At 44.3% G+C, this 22,878-nt stretch overlaps 2 protein-coding genes across 2 annotated transcripts in view; one reads left to right on the forward strand and one right to left on the reverse strand.

The window, feature by feature from the left end:
- Positions 1–498: 498 nt before the first annotated feature.
- On the reverse strand, positions 499–6,010 carry gba3 (glucosidase, beta, acid 3). Its single transcript, XM_079491652.1, has 5 exons — positions 5,853–6,010; positions 5,243–5,473; positions 2,865–3,670; positions 2,283–2,406; positions 499–994 (listed from the first exon to the last, which is right to left on the reverse strand). The coding sequence occupies exons 1-5, from the start codon at positions 5,905–5,907 to the stop codon at positions 792–794; spliced, it is 1,419 nt and encodes a 472-aa protein (XP_079347778.1). The 5' UTR covers positions 5,908–6,010; the 3' UTR covers positions 499–791.
- Positions 6,011–7,664: 1,654 nt separating this feature from the next.
- Positions 7,665–22,878, forward strand: part of adgra3 (adhesion G protein-coupled receptor A3) — a 70,782-nt gene continuing 55,568 nt past the window's right edge. Inside the window, exon 1 of the mRNA XM_079491631.1 lies at positions 7,665–8,873. Coding sequence (XP_079347757.1) covers positions 8,701–8,873 — 173 coding nt within the window. The 5' untranslated portion in view covers positions 7,665–8,700. The remainder of the gene's footprint in view (positions 8,874–22,878) is intronic.

Below are 22,878 nucleotides of genomic sequence, written 5' to 3' on the forward strand. Positions count from 1 at the left end.
CAGAAGCCAAGTGACTTGGTCTGGAAGGCTTACAGCTGGCGTGGCCCACTGTGTAGGGAATTCTCCCCATAACCCTCATGTACAGATTGACTGGGAATTGGGCAGGATGGAACGCTAATTTCCATTCTGTTGAATAAACTTAACACCGTTTGGCTTCGTCCTTCGATACCTCCCCTGCCAAAGTCAGACGTTTTCGTGCAAAAAGCAACCGACTAAGCTTTTTCCTGAAGTGAAGCAGAATTGTCTAACAAAATGGTAACAAATGGTAGGGCTTTAAAGATAGGGATTTACAAGGAACTGACATTTGGTTTGTTGAGCTGTGTTAGGCTAGTGAATCATTCTAATAATGTATTGTATATGTATTGTTCTATTTATAGTGACTCATAATGTGGAGTCTGCGGAACCATTGCCCACCACTCCTGAATGAAGTGTCTGGTGCTGGGAGTCTGGTGCAACGCACAGGTCCTGGGCCTGGTGAGAGCAGGAGTGGACCTGGTGAGAAGTAGGAGGGGCCCGGACAGGAGACAACCCACAGAGCCTAGTCCTTCCATGCGCCAGAAGTGTACCTCCCAGCCCTGGCAGAGTAGTTCTGGAGTAGTTCCAACGGATTGTGTGGCCCTGGTTTTGCCCTAGTGGGACTGATTGAGGGTAGCTACTGGGACGTAAGTCGGGACTTGATCACCCCGGCTGGGTCGCCTGAGTGAGGGGTATGATGTTTTTTGTTATATATCTGGCTCTATGTGTAAATGTGTTATTTATTATTTATACACTAACATTTTTAGTGCCAGCCATTAGCTACTGGTCTGAGATCTGTATTTGGAGATGATCTGTGCGTACTCCCGTCCAGATCGATATATGGAACGGGTTCGTTCAGGGTCAGAAAAGTCCACGTGGAACAGTCCAAACCGAGTGCTGAAGCCGTCAGCCCACTCAAAGTTGTCCATGAGTGACCAGGCGAAGTATCCTCGAACGTTGACTCCATCCTTTCCAATAGCTGAGCAGTGCAGAGAAGAACAAAGATACATCATGTGACCAAGAGTTAATGTAATGTTCCATTTTAACTGACTGAGATGAGATGAGATGTACTTTATTATCCCCCGCAGTGAAATTGATTTGTTGCAGCAGCATAATGTAGAAATGTAAAAATAAACAAACAGTAATCCACCAGACAGACAGACAGAAAACACATAACGGACATAATCACGACAAGACCATGGACCACAGACATAAGCATTGGGGGGACATTTCTTAAGCATTGTATAGTCTGATGGCGGTTGGCAGGAAGGAGAGTCTATATAGAGCGTTGCAGTCCCGCCCCCTTTCATGACTACGCTAGGACCAGAAGTGGATTCCTCATTCATTTTTCCCATAGACATTTCAAAAAGTATTTATTTAAAGACGATTACGCCACGGAAAAAGCCAACAAACATTTTGGGCCGAACAGATAATTACAAAGGAGAAAAACAACAAAAGGTGTTCTGCCGTACCTGCCGTTTTCTTCTTCTTTCTAATTATTTGTTCGGCCCAAAGAAATTGTGTTTGTTGTCATGATTTGTCACGACAAGAGTTGGCTTTATACGAGGCTTAAAAGGTCTTTAAATAAATACTTTTTGAAAAGTCTATGAGGAAAATGAACGGGGATTTCTTTTCTGGGTCTCTCGAGGGGGCGGGACTGCGACGCTCTATACCGCTGTGTGTTCGTTCTCGGAGGGAAGGTGAGCCTACGACTAAAGGTGCTCACTCTGTCCTGCAAGTCTCCATAAAATGGATGTTCAATAAACTGCACATGGTCAACAATCCTTCTATTGTGTGCTGGTTGAGATGACCATCTCCTTCACCCATGGCCCATGGGATTAACCACTTCATGTCCCTGTTCTGTTCTGTTCTGTGGCGGGTTAGACTAGGCCCAGGGTTAGATCTACACATGAGCACAACGTGTCACATTGTTGCGACATCGGACATGTTGTGATTTTGGTGTAGAGGGAAACATTTAGAGAAACAATTAGAGGATCGTACACAAAGTTTGAAAGCCTGTCTGTGTAGACAGTAATGGTGCTATCTTATAATAATGAGCATTAGTGAGGATCAATTATATGAAGATAGGTTGAAGATGGGTGAAGTGGTCCTTTATTGCAGGGGTTCTCAACTTTTTTGGCTGGGGACCCCCGCAAATGCTTTGGCCATGTCTCGCGAGATATATATACCTGTATGTATGTATGTATGTATATACACGCACGCATGCACGCACGCGCGCACACACACACACACACACCAGCATTTACCGTTAGCCACTTCATTGATGGTGTCTTGATAGAATCTGCAACGCTCGCTGTCCTCCATTTGCAACGGGCCGGTCTGGGCAAACCCATTCTCTGTAATGTAGACTTCTGGATTGTTGAAAGTTTCCTGGAAAGCGACAGGGCAGAAGATACTGTCAATCAAACTAGTGAGAGACGGCAAGGTCTACACAGAGAACCATAGCTGCATTTATAAGCCTTTTAGTCACAACAGCAGGAAATTCGTCGTTCACAAATAGTTTAGTTATCAGCCAAACTCCTTTACTTCAATGTGACAACAATGATTTATCATGTTTCTGGGGGAGGTTTAAGATAATGGTTACCCAATAATAATAATATGGTTACCCACACAGCTCTCTCATTTGGTACTACAGCTAACAGTCTTGTTAGTCTTGTTTAAATCTCTGCTTAAAATGTATCTATTCTCCTTAGCCTTTAGTGTCACTTGAGGTAGCCCTGCTCCCCTCATTTGTGCAAATGTCTGCTTTGTTTGTGCTTTTCGGATTGCCTGCTAAAATCTGTATATACAATGTTATGGGAGCTTCACGGCGTCCATCCAAGTAATACCTTGACATAGCAGAGAAGTTTCCTCAAGCCATGTGGTACTACTGCAAGCCAGGACACCCCGCACACGGGCCAGGATGGATCCATCACGTCCTCCGCGTCCTGATCGCTCTTTACACACAACATCTGTCCACTCCCTCTTCTCGGCTTCACTTTGCGAGACGTGTAGTAGTTCAACGCAAAGAAATCGGCCGAGCCAAGAATGGCAGGTTCGTCCTGGGAGAACGTGGGCAGTCTACAGCGATCACCGCCGTATCCCAGCTTCTTGCTTTGAGCATCGACGGCTGCCCTCATTATTTCTGGATAATCTCCAGTGACGAACACCGGCCAAGCGAACCACCCGAGCGTGAATGCAAGATACCGCTTGGTCGCGGTGACGTCTTCAGCGTCGGACGGGTCTAACGGTTCAGCCCAGTCACTGTTGATTGCTATTGACACTGCACCTTTCTGCTTGGACCTGTAGAGGGTATCGTAGCTGTGCCAGGCCATGGCGTGGCCACGCAGCATGTTGTGACCCACCAGGTAAGCAGCGGTGCCCGGTTCTTTGACACCTGGTGCGTGGACGCCGTCCTCGTGCCCCAGTTTGGCACACACGTACGGCTCGTTGATGGTGATCCACAGCTTCACGCGGTCCCCGAACGTCTGGAAGCAGAACCGGGCATAGCTGTCGAAAAGGGTTGCCATGTTGGACGACTTCCAGCCTCCCTGCTCCTGGAGAGCTTGAGGCAAGTCAAAGTGGTAAAGTGTGACCATGGGTGACACTTTACGGAGCAGCAGATCGTTAATGACCTTGTTGTAGTATTGTACACCTGTTGGACAGATAAAACAAGATAGTCATAGATAGTATAACAAGGTAATTAATATATTCTGGGACCACCCAGCCTTTTTCATTGCTTAGAACTAGTGATGCAGAAATCTCTACCACACAGGCTATAGTTTTAGACGTACGGTAGCTCTCATATAGGCAGTGGTGGAAAAAGTACTCCATTGTTTTACTTGAGTAAAAGTACCAATACTGCAATTTAGAAGTACTTCGTTACAAGTAAAAGTACGGAATTGAAAATGTACTTGAGTAAAAGTACAAAAGTATCGGCATCAAAATGTACTTAAGTACTAAAAGTAAAAGTACTCATATTGCAGAATGTCCCATTTCACGTCAAAATGTGTACAAAATCTATTGAAAATAGCAGATCTACAAGCTCTCAATGCGTCGTGTTGCGACGCATTGTGAGCTTGTAGATCGGCTATTTTCAAATGGCCGAAATGTATAGGGTTTAAGTGGTTAATGTATTGTTTTCTAATCAAAATTAAAATCTCCAACGTAACTAGTAACTAAAGTTTTCAAAGAATTGTAGTGAAGTAAAAGTACAAATTTTGGCTCTGAGATTTAGTGGAGTAGAAGTGAAAGTACTGGAAATTGGAAATACTCAAGTAAAGTACAAATACCTCAAAATTGTACTTAAGTACAGTACTTAAGTAAAAGTACTTAGTTACTTTCCACCACTGCTCATATGAGACTGGTAGAACATAGGCTGAGCTCACACCTTTCATGCAATTCTCTGCTCGTTGGATGCTCGTTGGATGCTCGTTGGGTAGTGTCATGGCCGCCCAATGTATTTCCAATGGAGGTCACATGGTTTGACCCAACATTGTGTTGTGTGAGGGGGAGGGGCGCAGTCGTCCGCCCCTCCCCCTCACACAACACAATGTTGGGTCAAACCATGTGACCTCCATTGGAAATGCATTGGGCCGCTGGGCGGCCATGACACAACACCCAACGAGCACAGAGAATTGCATGAAAGGTGTGAGCTCAGCCTATTTAGGCTGAGCTCACACCTTTCATGCAATTCTCTGTGCCCAATGCATTTCCAATGGAGGTCACATGGTTTGACCCAACATTGTGTTGTGTGAGGGGGAGGGGCGCACGACTGCGCCCCTCCCCCTCACACAACACAATGTTGTGTGAAACCATGTGACCTCCATTGGCAATGCATTGGGCGGCCATGACACAACACAACATGCATCCAACGAGCACGAGAATTGCATTAAAGGTGTGAGCTCAGCCTTAGGCCTCACTCAGACCTTTAAAACATTGATGCATGCTTGTTGTATGAATGTTGTGAGTGTCATGGCCGCCCCAATTCATTTCCAATGGAAGTCACATGGTTTGTAGTCCACATTTTGGACTACAAGCTGTTGTATGGCTTTCGGCTGTGTTTCGACTGCGCCCCTCCCCCTCATACAACACAAATGTTGTGTCAAACCATGTCACTCCCATTGGAAATGCATTGGGGCAAGCTGTGTCACACCCTTTGTATACAACAAGCATACAGCAATCTGTTGCGACCGTGTGAGTGAGGCCTTAGTATGGAATGGAATACCTTTTTGGTTGACATTCTTGGTGGTCCCATCGGGGAGCAAGCGGGCCCAAGAGAGAGACATGCGATAGTGGGTCAGTCCAAGCTGTTGGATACACTGCAGGTCTTTCTCCCACATCACATAGCTGCTGCAGGTCACATCTGCATTCTGCCCTCCAGACACTCTGCTGCCTTTATCCTGGTGGCAAAACGTGTCCCATATACTTGGACCTTTGTTGTCAGAGTCCCAGCCACCTAAACACGTACACAGACACACACAAAAATATATAATAACTTTGGTATTTGCAAATATAATTTAAACGGTATGGGGTTTTACATGTAAAGGCCTGTCTGTACGGATACAGTTTAATACAAATACAGTTAATACACGTGTATGTATTAGCTGATTGATTGATTGATTGAAATATGTATTAACAGTTTGCAGAATTACAGTACATTTCAAGCACAACTCAATACAAAGACTGTTAACTGTGAGTGGACGACCCAATAAAGCAGTACACTTGTTTACAAGAGTGTCCACCTTGTTCAATTCATCAAAAAAGCTGTATGTGTGTTGGAACTAACGGTATTTGCCTGGAGGATTCATGGTTGCTTTAATAGTCATATAGCCTACCTTCTATCTGATACGCTGCTGTTGCCGCTCCCCATGCGAAGTCACATGGGAACATGTCTGTGTGTGTTTATAAGCTAAATCAAACAAGTAGCCAACGCTTTTGTACAGTGACAAGTTTTTGGTTTTCCAGACTTTCTGCCTCGATGCTCCGTCCGCAGGTTTCCTCGCCTCTACAACAGAACAAACCAGACCACACGCTCTCGCGGTCTCGATTCTGTTCTGAACAGTGTAGTAGTAGACTTGTGCGTTATGACGTCACGTGGAGCGCGAGGTGTTCACGGAAGTCGGCTATTATTTACTGATTTCTTGTGTTTATTGTCAATAAAGATGTACAGTACACGAGAGAGAGAGAGAGAGAGAGAGAGAGAGAGAGAGAGAGAGAGAGAGAGAGAGAGAGAGAGAGAGAGAGAGAGAGAGAGAGAGAGAGAGAGAGAGAGAGAGAGAGAGAGAGAGAGAGAGAGGGGGAGGGGGAGGTGCGGTTTCAATCCTGTCAAGTTTATGGAAACTTTATAAAAAATAAAACCTAATGATGGTCCAAACAAACCACAGAATACTGTTATTTGTTTTTCTTTCTTTGAGGGTTCAGGCCAGGGGACATGTTTTGTTTTACGGACTGGCTCGAAGTGCTTTCATTTGACATCAAATTCACTACCCGAAAAACAAACTTTAAAAGCTCCATATCGTCGTGGCCTGAAAGCACCCGCCGCAGAAGAGTTGTGCTTGAAATGTACTGTAATTCTGCAAACTGTTAGTAAATAAATACTTCAATCAATCAATCAATGCTCCAGTGCTGTGTGTATTAAAATTAACTGATTCAACCGAGCCAATCTGATCATAACAAATGCACAGATATGAGCAGCTGCCCTGTGGCCAACCAACGCTCTACTTTGCAGCACATATTATACCCAGACAGAGCATCATGTAACACAAAAAGTACATTGTTTTCCTCCTGCCTTGCCTAGTAGTGCCCATATGATATGATTCTCCTTTTTCTTCCTGTTCTATCATCATGGCTAGTCTCAACTTGTTCGAGGGGAGAGAGAGAAGGGGCTTCTTTGTTGTTTGCACTGCACTGAGTGCAGACATCCTGCAGCCCACAGGCTACAGCAAAGCACAGATAAAGAGACCTGAACTGTCCCAGCCTTTCTTTGGAGCTATAATTGTACACAGTGGGTGATTTCGTACTGATTACGACTATTTGACTATATAGTTGTATATATTCGTACGTCTCTAAATGTTTTGATGAATTGAAAATGGTGGGCCCTGTTGTAAACAAGTGTAATGCTTTATGGTGTCGTCCACTCACAGTTAACAGTTTTTTTGTATTGAGTTGTACTTGAAATGTACTGTAATTCTGCAAACTGTTAATAAATCAATCAATCAATCAAACGATTCCGCTGATTAAACTCAAAACTTAACTTCCAAATAATTGTAGAACCTGTTAAAAGTAATTCCCCCCTCTTTACATTTACGCCAAGTTGTATGCTAGAATATTATATATTTTATTATTTTTACGTTATACGTCCGTTACTTTTTTATCTTGTGAAAAAATGTATAAAGCCAATGATATAAATGAACTCCATTGAGAACCGGCTAGGAGTGTCTTGGCAAAAAAAAGGACAGATCTACAAGCTCAACAACGCGTTGCACTGGGCGCGTCGATAGCTTATAGATCTGTTATTATTTTTAGCCAAGAGGTGGCGGTGACGTCACGGGTGTAAATGCAACATGGAGCTCTCAGCTCGGGGCAGGTCTCTAGTGTGTGTGTGTGTGTGTAGGACTGTGTGTGTGTGACTGGACACTGGAGTAGTGAGTGTGTGAGTGGAGCAGCAGTTCTCTCAATGGAGAGAGAGAAAAAAAAGAGACGGATTGAAAGAATAAACGACTAGCTCTATAGCTGAACCCCCCACCCTCCCCATTTTTTTTTTACCAGATATTTATTTGCTCCACCTCCTCTATCCATTCCTCACTCGTGTTTATCACAGTGAAATAATTTACTCCCGTCTTGTACTAAAAAACAACAGTAAAACCAACCACAACCAGCCAGCAGGAGCTTTTCACACAGAGAGAGAAGAAAAACAAAGTTTACTTTATTTTTCTATTTTTTTTATAAAAAAAATACACGACGACAGACGGGGATCCTCCTGGAAACATCCGTGGGAAAGTAGTAGTAAAATAAGATTTCGATCAGATTTCCTGAAGTTTTGTTGTTGCTGGGATTGGAGGGATGTGACCGACCGACCGCAGCTGTCTGTGTGTCCTCTCTCTCGAACAGACAACATTCCCCTCTCACTCCACTCGGATCCAAACAAAGAAAGAAAGCAGTCCTACCTACAACTGAACCAACCTAAAGAAAGGAGAACTTCTTTCTTAACAACCACCACGACCACCGGCGGACACGTTTGTTTGTGAGTTCCAGAAAGGGGGGAAAATCACAGGAGCTAAACGAGGACAAGAAGAAGAAGAAGCATGGATTTATAAACGTAGTTCTATCTCTGGGTGGTTTGGCCAAACAAAGGAATACACATGCTGGATTGATGCCTACCTTACCTACCTACCGCCGAATAAACCGACAGAAAGGGGGAAAACGTACGTGGGGGTCGAAGAAGGAATAAAGGTTCATTTTGAACCAAGCCAAGCTGTTCCCCAACATGGAAAAACATAGTATTTTTCGTCTCCAGTTCCAAATGGATCCTTCTTTGAGTCTGGATTTCTTTTATTTTAAACGTGCTCAACGCAGCGGAGCCTGCCCTTTTTCAACATCCACCTTCCCACTTTAATACGCTATATTCCCTTTTCTTTTTGCCAAATGCTGCGGTGGATTTGTGGACCTGTGTGAAAAGAGAAAATGAGGGTGGATGTGTTGTTGCAGTTGCTGTTTATCATGTGTATCAGCGGCGGCTCCTCGGCGGCATCATCCGATTGCAAGTCGTATGAGGCGGGGAAGAAAGTGGTGTGCAGCAACATGGAGCTGCATCAGGTGTTACCCCCAGACTCCTTCCCCAACATAACAGTCACTTTGTGAGTACTCTCTCTCTCTCTCCATAAATCAACATTATAATGTCATGTCATGCTCTGTCTAACTCTCTGCACTAAAAGACACACCTCTCACAGGACAGGAGGCCCCCGGTAGTCCTATTTTAACCACTTAAAAACCCTTTTTATATTGAGTAAAATGGACCAGAGTTGCACTGTTGTTGGTGCCTCTTTTTCCTCCTCTACGCCAATTCCCCTTTGATTGAATTCCCTAGATTCTATATAATGGATAAATAAATATGCTGTTTGTATATATTCTACTACAGAATTGGGGATGCTGTGCTAGTGGGGGTTCAAGTGGTTAAATATCACCCTGGTTCCTCAATTAACAGTAATCCACTTATTCGTGGACGGTAGATTTCTACGAATCACAGTGTTGTTGTTACTCCTTTGTGGCTTGCATATGGTAGCAGTGCAGCACCATTCCACACTGGACTTAAACTTCAATGTTGTTCTTTTCATAATTTGTCTTTTTTCTATGCATAGTTTAATCGTTGTCTGTAAAATATACACAGGCAAGCTGCATTGTATGTGACTGAAAGTTTTTTAGTTTGGATAGAATCTATAGTTGATTTATTTGACTGTTATTTTTACTTTTACTTGTCAACAGATGCGAAAATCACTTCTATATTTATCAGTCACTCAGCGTGTGTGTGTGTGTGTTTGTGTGTGTGTGTGTGTGTGTTTGTTTAGAGAGAGATAGATATCCCATAGGCTTAACCACATTATGTCTCAACATAGTAAGGTATGTTGATTACAACGGTCAAAGATCGCTCGTCTACTATTTCATTTTAAACCCCAACATCTGTTGCATCGATCCTGGCAATGTTTCTCTCTCAGTCATTATTGCATTGACTGTGCAAGACAAGTACATTCACAGTAGTGTGTGTGCAGTGCAACCACAGTGGACAAGTTCAACCATTAATACTGGTCATTGTGTTGTTACATAGTACACATACCCGTATATGCACATAAATATGGGCATGAATGTTACCCACTTCTACACTTTATATTGGCTTCAGTTGTTTTGTCGCTCTGAATTACAATTTTGGCATTTTAGCAGACGCTCTTACGTCTGCTAAAATGCTAACATTGTAATTGTTTTGTTGTGAGATCCGTACCTTTCTTCCAAAATGGTGTAGTAGTTGAAAGGATGACCCATGCATGCAGACAGTTGAGTTACATACAGTATTGACGTGGTCCCACATGGGGATATTATTGGTACAGTTGTCAGTCTGTCAGATGGGTGATGGGCGAGGGAAAACAAACTTATGACCAAACGGTGTCCCTCAGAAGCTTTATATTTACTTCATGGACTGAGGTAGTAATTAGAATCTAATTTAGTTTAGATGATTGATGATAAGGGGGGAGCCCTGGCCTGGCCTGGGGAATACCAGGGCTGTCCATGAGGAAAGACATTGGTTATCATCATCATGTGTGGGGAAGATGCACACACAGTAAGAGTTAGGATATCAATGGTTAACCCAGAACTATTTTGGAACCACGTTCACCACTCGGTTCTTTCCCTGTCTTGTTATAGGTCCATCTATTGTAATGGATTGTCCCTGTCTTGTTATAGGTCCATCTATTGTAATGGATTGTCCCTGTCTTGTTATAGGTCCATCTATTGTAATGGATTGCTGAAATCATACCAAAATACTTGTAGTCCGGATGTTATTCTTTGTCTGTGTATCTACGGGCTTGGAGTCTGTCATTGTTATGACAGTGATGGATCGGAGAGGGGAAACGTGTTTCTCATGGTTTAGCATTGAGCCCAAGCACTTTGATTGAGGAATGTCCTCTACTCAACAAAATATCTAATTAAGCCAGCCTAGGAGGCTCGCAGTGGAACATTCTCAAGCATTCTACTTGGGTTCCCTCTCGCAGTTCCACTTGTTGATTCCCTCTTGTTGAACTCTAACTCAACAGTATGCCCCCCCCCTCCCCCCTCATATAAGAAATTCTACAACAGCAAGAAGTGGTTTGAAATCTCCTTCCAATGGACTCACCCACCATTTGTAATTTACTGTGGAAGAAAGTGGCAGTGAAATACGCTATTCCCTTTTGAGCACTGTGGTTTTTGGGGTGTTTATTTATGATCTGTAAAATGGTCTTGGCCTCCCTGGAGTTAACTGTGGTCCAGGGGAAATGTTATGGCTCTCCTGTTGTCTCTCGATTAGGTTGAGAGTGGCCTGCCCCTGGATACAGCTGGTCTGTGCACTGTGGTGAACTGAGGGAATGGTTCCTAATCAATGTTATTATTGGGACTGAGTGAGTGAAAGACAGTGATATCGCTCTTTTGGGACAAGTCATTCAAGTTCACACTGCCCCCCACCAGGACCTGCTGGAACTTATGTGCAACTTAACTGCCAGAAAGTCAGCCCACCATGTGACGAATTGATGGAAATGTTTGGAGGATAGCATTTGGCTTATTTGAAATTAAATACAAATCAAATTAATTTGGACTGTGAGGCCTGCTTTATTTTGTCTTTGACCTTTTGTAAAGATATGTGTCAAAAAGACTATTCTGTGATTTGGGTTTTCTGAAGCCGTGTTCTTTGCTCATTACATAGACCTGGGCATATGTCTATATCCCATTCCCTGATGAAGGCTTAACCGACGAAACGTTGGATTAAATTTTTGTCTTACCTGCTGTCCTAATAAAATATTGGCACTCTGGCTATTGGCGTGTGCGGTCACCCTCTTGTTTTTTTCAAGATTTCCTCTACATATGTCTATATGGCCTGCATATCCATCCGTCATTAGCTGGCAAACACAACACATCTCTCCTTGGTTTCTGTTGGAATGAATCCACAGTTTGCAGTGGGCTGTTCCATATGCATAACATTTGCCATTGGAAAGATTGCATTTATGAACGACTCCTCTCTAGTCTAGCGTGTAGTTAATATTGTGGCAAGTTGCTGTCCCTTGGTATTTGGTTGGCTTTCAAGTTGTCCATGGACACGCCTTCTTGTCTGTTAATTAAAGGCCTTTCCAGACACGATAATTCAAGTTTTAGGTGTGATTAGACACTCATTCAACACACCTACCCCTCTCTTTGGGCCATATACTTCCCGTTTACCATTTGCACAGTCTGGAGTGTACCACACAGAGAGAACCAAACCAAAAATACAATCCTTGAGATGTTTTCATAAATGTTGCCGATTGTATGGTCAAAATGCCTAACCCTTATGCTGCAAAATATACAAAGCTACACAGCATCTTTGTATCTTTGCGTTGCTGTCTTCCATTTGAAATTAATGGTAGACTGGAGCTTTGTAGCTACCAGTGAGAACGCAGCATTGAGGGCCTTTCAAACGTGAATCGATTTAACGCGCCTATAGTTCGTTTTCAATGAGACCTGTGTTTTTTCGCGGAGCAGTCGCGGTGCGACAACAACGCAAGCGTATTTACGTGAGCGTGGTCCCGTCAATTTGTTGAGCACGTGCTCGTTTCGTGCACACGCCCCCCGCGACTCACCAGACCTGGATTCCGTTTAGCTTTTTTTTAACGCTTGCGTTGTCGCGCCCCTCTTGAGCAGACCTGGAGCAGACCTCTCGTTGATCCAGACCTGTAGCAGACCTCTCGTTGATCCAGACCTGGAGCAGACCTCTCGTTGATCCAGGCAACAACGTGTGCGTTCCTCGCTTTCCGTTTGAAAGGCCCCGTTTAGACTGAGGCTTGATTTGATTCCATGCTAGACGATGTATCGTAAACAAAGGCGAAACCAACAGAGGACTATGATACGTCTAGCCTTAATGTTGTTGTGTCTTTTTTATGTTGAGTATGGTCTGTCTGCACACGAGTCAGTGACAAAGTCAAACATCATTTTGTCTGACTTAGCAGCAGCATTTATTTGGTTTTTGCCAGATGTGGAATGCCTGGCTGTGCAGTAAGTTGTCCATTGCAAGTTCTTCTAGTTAGCCCGCTGAATGCCTCTCTGTAGAGAAAGGATGAGTGATGCATTCCCTACATTTGTGGTCTTAAAGTGATACCGCATGCCTAAGTAATGTGAGAGGAAATGACACAAATGTGTTTACAGCTGGCCCCATGTCAGTGTCGGACTTGGGGCCATATAATGCAAGGGCTTGAACCTGACCTTTGCACTTGCAGTGGGATAGATCTGTGTGTGTGTGTGTGTGTGTGTGTGTGTGTGTGTGTGTGTGTGTGTGTGTGTGTGTGTGTGTGTGTGTGTGTGTGTGTGTGTGTGTGTGTGTGTGTGTGTGTGTGTGTGTGTGTGTGTGTGTGTGTGTGTGTGTGTGTGTGTGTGTGTGTGTGTGTGTGTGTGTGTGTGTGTGTGTGTGTGTGTGTACGACTGTGCGCAAGTGTCTATTCTTGTGCACTTTAGTCATGTTTCAGCCATACATGCCATGTAGACACGAACAGGAACCGACTATATATAAGCCTGCTCTGTTCTTAGTTCTACTCTACAGTTACCTCAGCTCGTATGTCTCTGCGGGACTCGTTGAGTGTAATCAAGAAGCATTCCCATAAAGCACCTGGGCTGCACCCAGTGCAGTCAGGCACACCTGGCTCTCTGGCGGCCCCCCGACCGAGCAGCATAGGATTAATGTCAGGAAGAGGCAGGGATTTCCTGCCCACTGCAGGAAAAGCATGCTTCGCCTGATGACACATTGGAGTGCAGTAAACTGGCATGGTTCACTGCAGCACACGGAACCATGAGTTAAGGTCAGATGTGCATCTGGTTTCCTGGAGACATAATTTCCCCTCTATCTGCGACAGGGCCACAATGGAGTTGAAACAAGCCCAAGTGAAACGTCTCTTGTAGACATAAGTATAAGCAATCCCAAAAAGTGATTGCCTGACGGTGGCAATGCCAACCCATATCGTTTTTTAGGGATTGTATGGTCGGTATGATTTTCTTTTAGGGCAGATACTGATTGAGACTGATCTGGTGGTGGCAAATCCACAAGTTCACTAGAGCTGTCCCGATACCATTCTTTTAGACCGAGTACGAGTACTTAATTTTTAGTACTCGCCGATACCGAGTACCGATACAAGTACTTTATTTTTGTTGAGTAACGACTTATTTTACCCCCTTTTTAGATGCAGATGGATCTCCGATCTACACTTGTCAGTTGTCATCTATGCTTGTAGATCGGCTGTTTTTGGTGATTTGCTGCAGTGTTGGGTCAGACTTGCTCCCGTTGCATTCGTTCAGCCTATAGTGTCAATTGGATGTTTTGGTACTCGGGTCAAAGTATCGGGGCCGGTTCCGAGTACTGAGTACGAGTACTTGAGGGTGGTATCGGCCTGAGTAACCGATACCAGTATCAGTATCGGAACAACTCTAAAGTTCACATCTGTTTTGGCCAAATGACTCCAGAATAGAGATGCTAGGGTTCATGTGGTTCAGGTATCATTGTATTATAAAGCAGGATCCTCCCCATAGCTCGCTCATCAGAGTTGTTTACCTTACCCTGCCATGAACAAGTGATTCTTCTGGCATGCCGGAAGCCTTTTGATGCTTGTGTAACTAGCACCCAGGTCGGTGGTGTCCGCTTTCATGCATATCCGCTGGTTTACAGATTACAGAAGTTTTGTTTTTTTGCCTTCTACTTCTAGGCAAGCCCTTGGGGCTAAAGCAATGTGTTGTTTTCCTTTGCGATTCTGTGGTGTTTGCCCGAAGAGACACCAAATCCCCCAAGGCTAGACTCTCTGACAGCTGAGTATTCAATCAGTTGACAGTCCTTCATTACACTGACCTGTTGAGCTCTTGCTTTGCCAGAAATTCCCGGTGTAAGAAAATATTGATACATTTTAGTTAGGGGGGGGGGGGGGGGGGGATGCACAATAATAATAAATACATTCACACCGATCCCACACACATACCGTCACGTAAGCATCCACCTATGCAGTATGCACACACAATAACAGAATAAATTCAACCATATACTATGTTTGCGCACACACACACACAGACAGACACACAGACAGACATACACACACACACACAGAGACACACAGTCACAGACACACATGACACACACACACACACACACACACACACACACACACACACACACACACACACACACACATGACACACACACACACACACACACACACACACATACACATACATTAGCCTAAGCCTATTCACTGGCTAGCTACCAGTAAGACGCCTGAGGGCGAGGCATCCGCCTCGTTGACGGCAGACTGCTGGGCAAACGCTGGCGCTTTGGCATGACAGAGGCGTTCAACATGGAATTAATTCTGTACTGGCCATATAAGGAGCATGTCTTGAGTGTACAGGGTTTGATGAGGTCAGATCAACATATGGAATGTCAGAACATCTTAGCTCCATACAGTATATGGAGATCTAAGGGTGGTAGCGGGGACATTCTCTTGAGTGTAGAGGGTCTGATGAGGGCCCAGGTAGGGCCAGGCCTTCCTTTTCGGGCCTGTTGAGAACTGTCAACAGGCACACACACACACAGAGAACTCTCAAAAGGCGGCTGCACTAATGACTTTGGGGCAGGCCCGTCTAGAGTTTGAAGTTTGAACAATGGACAGGTATCCGTCAAAAGGGAGACATCAAAGAGGAAGGATGGATGGGGAAGGATCACCATAATGGAAAGTCAGAACCGGTTCTGACATATATGGAGATCTAAGGGTTTGAGATTTGAGGTCAGATGAGTTGCTGGCCAATATTGATGCCATCAGGGATCTCCATATATGGGCTTAATTGCGACACCAAGTCGCATTTACTATGACATCAGGGTCTCCACACTTCCTTCCGTGATAATGTCACATGATGTCACAGTGATGTAAATAGGTTTCCAATGTAATGAGTCCCAGGATGCAGGGATGGTCTTTTAGAATGAGTCCCAGGATGCAGGGATGGTCTTTTAGATGAGTCCCAGGATGCAGGGATGGTCTTTTAGATGAGTCCCAGGATGCAGGGATGGTCTTTTAGATGAGTCCCAGGATGCAGGTATGGTCTTTTAGATGAGTCCCAGGATGCAGGGATGGTCTTTTAGAATGAGTCCCAGGATGCAGGGATGGTCTTTTAGATGAGTCCCAGGATGCAGGGATGGTCTTTTAGATGAGTCCCAGGATGCAGGTATGGTCTTTTAGATGAGTCCCAGGATGCAGGTATGGTCTTTTAGATGAGTCCCAGGATGCAGGGATGGTCTTTTAGATGAGTCCCAGGATGCAGGGATGGTCTTTTAGATGAGTCCCAGGATGCAGGGATGGTCTTTTAGATGAGTCCCAGGATGCAGGTATGGTCTTTTAGATGAGTCCCAGGATGCAGGGATGGTCTTTTAGATGAGTCCCAGGATGCAGGGATGGTCTTTTAGATGAGTCCCAGGATGCAGGGATGGTCTTTTAGATGAGTCCCAGGATGCAGGGATGGTCTTTTAGATGAGTCCCAGGATGCAGGGATGGTCTTTTAGATGAGTCCCAGGATGCAGGGATGGTCTTTTAGATGAGTCCCAGGATGCAGGGATGGTCTTTTAGATGAGTCCCAGGATGCAGGGATGGTCTTTTAGATGAGTCCCAGGATGCAGGGATGGTCTTTTAGATGAGTCCCAGGATGCAGGGATGGTCTTTTAGATGAGTCCCAGGATGCAGGGATGGTCTTTTAGATGAGTCCCAGGATGCAGGGATGGTCTTTTAGAATGAGTCCCAGGATGCAGGGATGGTCTTTTAGAATGAGTCCCAGGATGCAGGGATGGTCTTTTAGAATGAGTCCCAGGATGCAGGGATGGTCTTTTAGAATGAGTCCCAGGATGCAGGGATGGTCTTTTAGAATGAGTCCCAGGATGCAGGGATGGTCTTTTAGAATGAGTCCCAGGATGCAGGGATGGTCTTTTAGAATGAGTCCCAGGATGCAGGGATGGTCTTTTAGAATGAGTCCCAGGATGCAGGGATGGTCTTTTAGAATGAGTCCCAGGATGCAGGGATGGTCTTTTAGAATGAGTCCCAGGATGCAGGGATGGTCTTTTAGAATGAGTCCCAGTATGCAGGGATGGTCTTTTAGAATGAGTCCCAGGATGCAGGGATGGTCTTTTAGAATGAGTCCCAGGATGCAGGGATGGTCTTTTAGAATGAGTCCCAGGATGCAGGGATGGTCTTTTAGATTGAGTCCCAGGATGCAGGGATGGTCTTTTAGATGAGTCCCAGGATGCAGGGATGGTCTTTTAGATGAGTCCCAGGATGCAGGGATGGTCTTTTAGATGAGTCCCAGGATGCAGGGATGGTCTATTAGATGAGTCCCAGGATGCAGGGATGGTCTTTTAGATGAGTCCCAGGATGCAGGGATGGTCTTTTAGATGAGTCCCAGGATGCAGGGATGGTCTTTTAGATGAGTCCCAGGATGCAGGGATGGTCTTTTAGATGAGTCCCAGGATGCAGGGATGGTCTTTTAGATGAGTCCCAGGATGCAGGGATGGACTTTTAGATGAGTCCCAGGATGCAGGGATGGTCTTTTATTTAGATGAGTCCCAGGGACATTTTATGAGTCCCACTTCAACGACGTCATATTTTGCCATTATTACAAATTGCAGCATTTAATTCCCATTTCATTTTATATGGTTATAATGTGGTTATATTCATGTAGAAAACAGAAGAAGAAATGATTATTATAACTAAAGCTAGCAAAATAAACTTAAACCTTAACTATAAACTGCGTTTTGGGATGCAAAATGCACCCTATTTTAATCTCTGTCACGAGACCTGGACACCATAATATGGTGCCCGACACACACTGATGGGAAATGCGCGATTCCATCGTTAACTGCGACCTTCGGTCGCGATGAATCATAACTCCTGTATCGCAACATATAGTATTACTATATTCTTACACTGCACAGCCCCCATAGCCAAGTTGTTTGTTTATGTGCAGGTGCTGTGGGATAATGGCGTTGCCTTCCAGTTTCTGTTCACTGCTGATCTCTGCTTTTGTTATTGTGTGTTTGCATAACAGATCATTTTTCCATTCAGTCAGAGTCAGGAAGCTACCTATGGTGAATGCATTCTATTCTGTCCACCCTGACTGAGACAGACGCTGGCTTGCTGTAAGTGGAAAGGGGATATTGTCAGGCTATGACATCAGGGAGTGATGGGGCCGAGAGAGCTTGTATGACAAGTGCCCTTTTCAGCTTTGCCTCAGGCAAAGCCAATTCTCTTATAGGGCTAGAAGAATCTTTCTTTCAACAGGGAGACTGCTTTGAGTTAGGTGTAAGTAGCTTAACTTGTAAGTAACTGATCAAGACCGCTATAAACGGATGATTTGGTAGTCTATGAGAGTCGGAAGTAATATATTTTTTGTACATTTGGCATGAGACAGCGTAGAAATGTCCATCATGTTCTGTGACACGCAAGCCTTTGTAGGCTTGTAGCCAAATGCTCTTAATAAATTATAGGCCTACACAGCTAAGTATCTTTGTAGACAAATTCGTTTCGGGGAAAGGGGAAAGTCTTTGAACGTTACAAGAAAATACCGTGGCAAGTCCCAGCAGCACCTGAGCCACGTTGACCCACTCCCTTTTACCACCACCTGAGCACAAGCTCCACTTTGCCATTCATTAAACCAACACAGTCAGGGAGTCACTTTAGCAGAGTTTTATGAGCTCAACTGAAGTCTGAAACTGTGTTTTCTTCTTTTTTAAAACCCCCTTGAAGGGTTACAGCTCCCCAACTCTTTGTCTAAAGCCCCCTGAGCATAAAGAAAGTGTTGAGAGAGACAGAGAGAGAGAGACAGAGAGAGAGAGAGAGAGGGAGAGAGAGAGAGAGAGAGACAGAGAGGGGAGCACCAGTTGGCTTTGTCCTTTAAAACCCTGTGTGTCTATGAGGGGGTTGTGCTGCAGTGGCTGCCTGGCTGGCTGGCTGTTTCTAGTTCACAACTGGTTAACGTTTTAGAACCTGTAAAGTCTATGCTTTCAAAGGCAAGGTTCTTTGAATGACGGGTAGGCACTAGGCAGGCCTCTCTTCATGGCTGATGGCGTTAGTAATACTCCCCTTTTTGTAGACCATATGAAACACAAATAGCTCTGGTTATAGGATTTTTTAAATGGTGATTTAATAACCACATTAATTACACATTAACAAGCATTCCTATTAATAGCAGAGATACAAGCTCACAAGGCCTCACACAACATGATGAGTTGTGAGCTTTTAGATCAGCTATTTTTGCCAAAGAGATTTGGTTGGTATAGACTGACTCCAGACTGGGAACTAGTGTAGTCCCATGTGAGACTCTGGTCAATAGCGTTTAAGACTTTTACGCATTCTGGGCGGGAACCCCTTTTGGTGTTTTAAGCATTACGTTTACTTTAGCTATTGAAAAATAGCAGATCTACAAGCTCGTAGCGCGGCACCGAGTGCCGCGCTACGAGCTTGTAGATCTGCTATTTTTGAAAAATTGTGAAAATGTGGCACAAATCTTTGAATATATATTCTTTCAGAACGAACGGTCGGCGGCCAAATTACAGATAATTCTGGGGGTCTTTGACATGAAAAAGGTTGAGCACAACTGCCATAGAAACAAAGGTTTTTCAGAAAACTCATGATTTAGAAGATATTTGTAGAATCTGGTGTCGGGTCTAAATACGTTAAGTGGTTAAAATAGACAAATTTGAGAGCACTTACATTCAAACTTTAAAAAGCAAAGATTCAGGGCCCGGATGTCTCGCTCTTTGCTGCCCTTGAGATGTTTACACCACAGGGCACATTAATGTGAGATGTGTGTGGATCCCACTGCCGTTAGTTTAGTTCCTGGCTTGAAGACGAGTGTGCGGGGCTTATCTGTGCATAGAGATAAGGGCGACCCCCTCCCCCGTCCTACATCATTCCAGGCGTAGCCCCGAGGAATTCCGCAGGCTGTCGTTTTTAGAGCCAAGGGCTGTCGATGGAAGACAGACCCAAGGAAGGAAGCGGACGGTCCATCCGCAGATGTCCCCAAGGGTTCTGGAGATTCTAGGGCTTAAATTAATCAAGAAGGAGTTTTAAGGATTTAAGCTATATAATACTTCATATTTTTATGTATAACTAGGAGGATGGTGATCTCCAGACTCCAGATCAGACGAAAACTATTTGTTATAGTATTTTTCATTGTGGGGGTTTCCACTCGGGTACAGATGACATAGGTACAGTTGGAGGCCATCGATATTGTCCTTTTCTTTTTGCTGAGGTTTGCGTGATCTGCGCAAAAGGACAGTTAACCCATTTTGGGCGGGAACCCCTTTTGGTGTTTTAAACATTATGTTATAATTTAGCTATTGAAAAATAGCAGATCTACAAGCTCATAGCGTGCCACCGAGTGGCGCGCTACGAGCTTGTAGGTCTGCTATTTTTGAAAAATCGTGAAAATATTTATTTCAGAAAACTGGAGGATTTAGAAGGATTTTTTTAAATTTTGAGGTCAGGCCTAAATGGGTCAAATGATAAGGGACAATATCGGTGGCACCCAACTGTATAGGCCTATTTGTTTTGCACAACAACAAAATGCCACCTTTGTGCACCTAGCCTAACGGCAGGGCTCCACTGAGCGTGTTGCGTTGCCATCTTGGCGCAGCGAGCGCAGCCTCAGACCAGAGACTTTTAGAGAGAGAGAGAGAGGCGTCACCGAGGGGGCGGGGCAGACAACAGCGCAGTCACGTGACCCATGCATGCATACGGAGCAGCGTTGCCAAGTCCGCTTGTTTCCCGCCAAAGTTGTCTTGTTTTTTTTCCAGAGTTGCGTTTCTTTTCCCCCGAGTTGCGGGTTGCGTTTTTCTTTAGCTTGTTTTAAAAAATTGGTGGCTTGTTTTGAATATCAAACAAAGCCAACATTTCTTTGATGTATATACTATAAATACCCATAGGCTTGGGGGGAGTATGAATCACATTGAGTGACAGAATCGGTCTGGTGTCTCTACTATGTGTGTAATAGTATAATAAATGATCAAAACATTCATAATTATAGACATACATAGTATTTATAATGATGAATGCATCAAGTGTGTAGTTATTAGTATTATATGGCGATATTATTGGGCTTGTTTTGGCTCGTTTTTCGAGGGAAGATTTGGCTTATTTCTCTCGCCAAGTGTTGGCTTGTTTTGGGCTTGTTTTTGGAGGTGGGTTGGCTTATTTCTCTCACAAGAGTTGGCAACACTGCTACGGAGTTGTCGCAACTCTCAACTGCACTGCCTCAGAGTTCTTTAAGGTAACTTTGAGCATGACAAGCAGTGAAGGGGAAACACACAACAATAAACTCTGATGGAAATACAAATGGGCTGTTAATATGGGTCCATTTGGTTGTATTTGTGCACTCTCAGGTATAGCACATTCTCGGAGCCATTATATGTCGCACCTCACCTCACACACAGCTGTCGGCTGTAGAGTGTTGACATTGGCTTGGCAGGTACAAAGAACATCTCTCATATGTGTCAAAATCGCGGGGATCGGCGGGTCCAACGGGGGTCCCCGCGGAGGTCGGTGTGCTCTGCTTTGCTGTGCTGAGGCATCATGGCGGTGGCGCCACTCGCGCGACCATTTCAACTATGGCATTAAAAGGGTCTGGTTGCGACCCCCCCCTCTATGGGTTGCGTCGAAAAGCAGCCAATCAGAACTACGCATCAGTATGACTAGCATGTCGAACTTTCATGGGTATTCATAGACCAGTGCTTAAGCCCAGCCATTAATGGAACGTAAAAGTTTATGTCCTATCTGATTGTTTTAAATGTCTATACAGAAACCAATACTCCACCTGTACGGACATCTCTTGTGTTATCGTCTTTCATTTTGTCTCTGTCAAGACTTTGTTTGAAAAAACTCCAACATTGTCGTGTAATGAGCAACGTTCTGTGAATGAACTCATGAATTCATGAATTCTTCTAGGTGTTTGAGTTTGGAAAAGCACTCCGTTCTACTGTACACCACCTGGTTAAAACCTGCACATATGGAGGGTACTGCAACATTAAAGGACCACTTCACCACTTTTCAACATCTCTTCATATAATTGGTCCTCACTAATGTTCATGATAAAACACCACCATTTTTTCCTACTCAGTCTGTGTCTCATAGGAGGGCTTTGGGCAGTATTTTATCATGAACATTAGTTAGGACCAATTATAGGAAGAGAAGTTGAAAAGTGGTGAAGTGGTCCTTTAATGCAGATAGCATCTAAGTTGCTTGCAGCTATGCCTTTGGCACAAAACAACTGAGCTAGGCATGTGATGCCCATTCAAATCCCCCCCCCCCCCAAAAAAAACTATTTGACAGATGTTTCACCTATGCGAAAAATTATTGTTCCAACTGAGACATGAATAATATTATGGGTCAGCAGTTTTCAATCTGTCCAAAACGGAGCAATGGATGCATGCCTCGACTCGTGCAGCTTCCGTCCGACACAGAGGTCACCCTGCTGTCATGTGGGAGGCCAGGAAGGAGGCACTGAGTTAACCCATTTAGACCTGGGAACGATTCTACAAATGTCTTCTAAATTCTGACAGTTTTCTGAAAAACCCATGTTTCTATGTCAGTCAAGGACCCCCAAAAATATATGAAATTGGCCGCCGACCCCCATCTGAAAATATGTTGTTCCGGGACCCCCCACAGAAGCAAAGATTTGAGTTAAAAACGTTCGCTCTAAAATATTATATATCCATTATCCAAAGACTTGCACCACATTTTGACGATTATTCAAAAATAGCAGACCTACAAGCTCGTAGCGCGGCACTCTGTGCCGCACTATGAGCTTGTAGATCTGCTATTTTTCAATAGCTAAAGTGTAACATTACACTTCCCGCCTAAAATGGGTTAAGAAAAGAAGGAAGGAAGCGTGTGAACGAGAAGGGAAAGGGAAAGCGGGCAAGGAAAGGACTCAGGACTCTCAAGAGTCTCGTACATAGATTTATTTATTAGGACGGTCAGTAGACTCATGTGATTGGAAGTGTATATTTATGCTGCAGGACTTGAATGTATTCTCCAAAGTTAGTGTATATTTACTCGCTTGTGTGGTGGGTTTTTTTAAACTGTA

The sequence above is a fragment of the Electrona antarctica genome, assembly GCF_951216825.1.
Source record: "Electrona antarctica genome assembly, chromosome: 21".
NCBI lineage: Eukaryota > Metazoa > Chordata > Actinopteri > Myctophiformes > Myctophidae > Electrona > Electrona antarctica.

Bases quoted from the DNA above. Each gene is read 5' to 3' on its own strand.
- gba3 (XM_079491652.1), bottom strand. From the start codon at position 5,907: ATGTTCCCATGTGACTTCGCATGGGGAGCGGCAACAGCAGCGTATCAG. The intron at 3,671-5,242 runs GTATTCCATTCC...TCTGTCCAACAG, and splicing joins CAAGAATGTCAACCAAAAAG to GTGTACAATACTACAACAAG. The intron at 2,407-2,864 runs GTATTACTTGGA...GTCGCTTTCCAG, and splicing joins AACTTCTCTGCTATGTCAAG to GAAACTTTCAACAATCCAGA.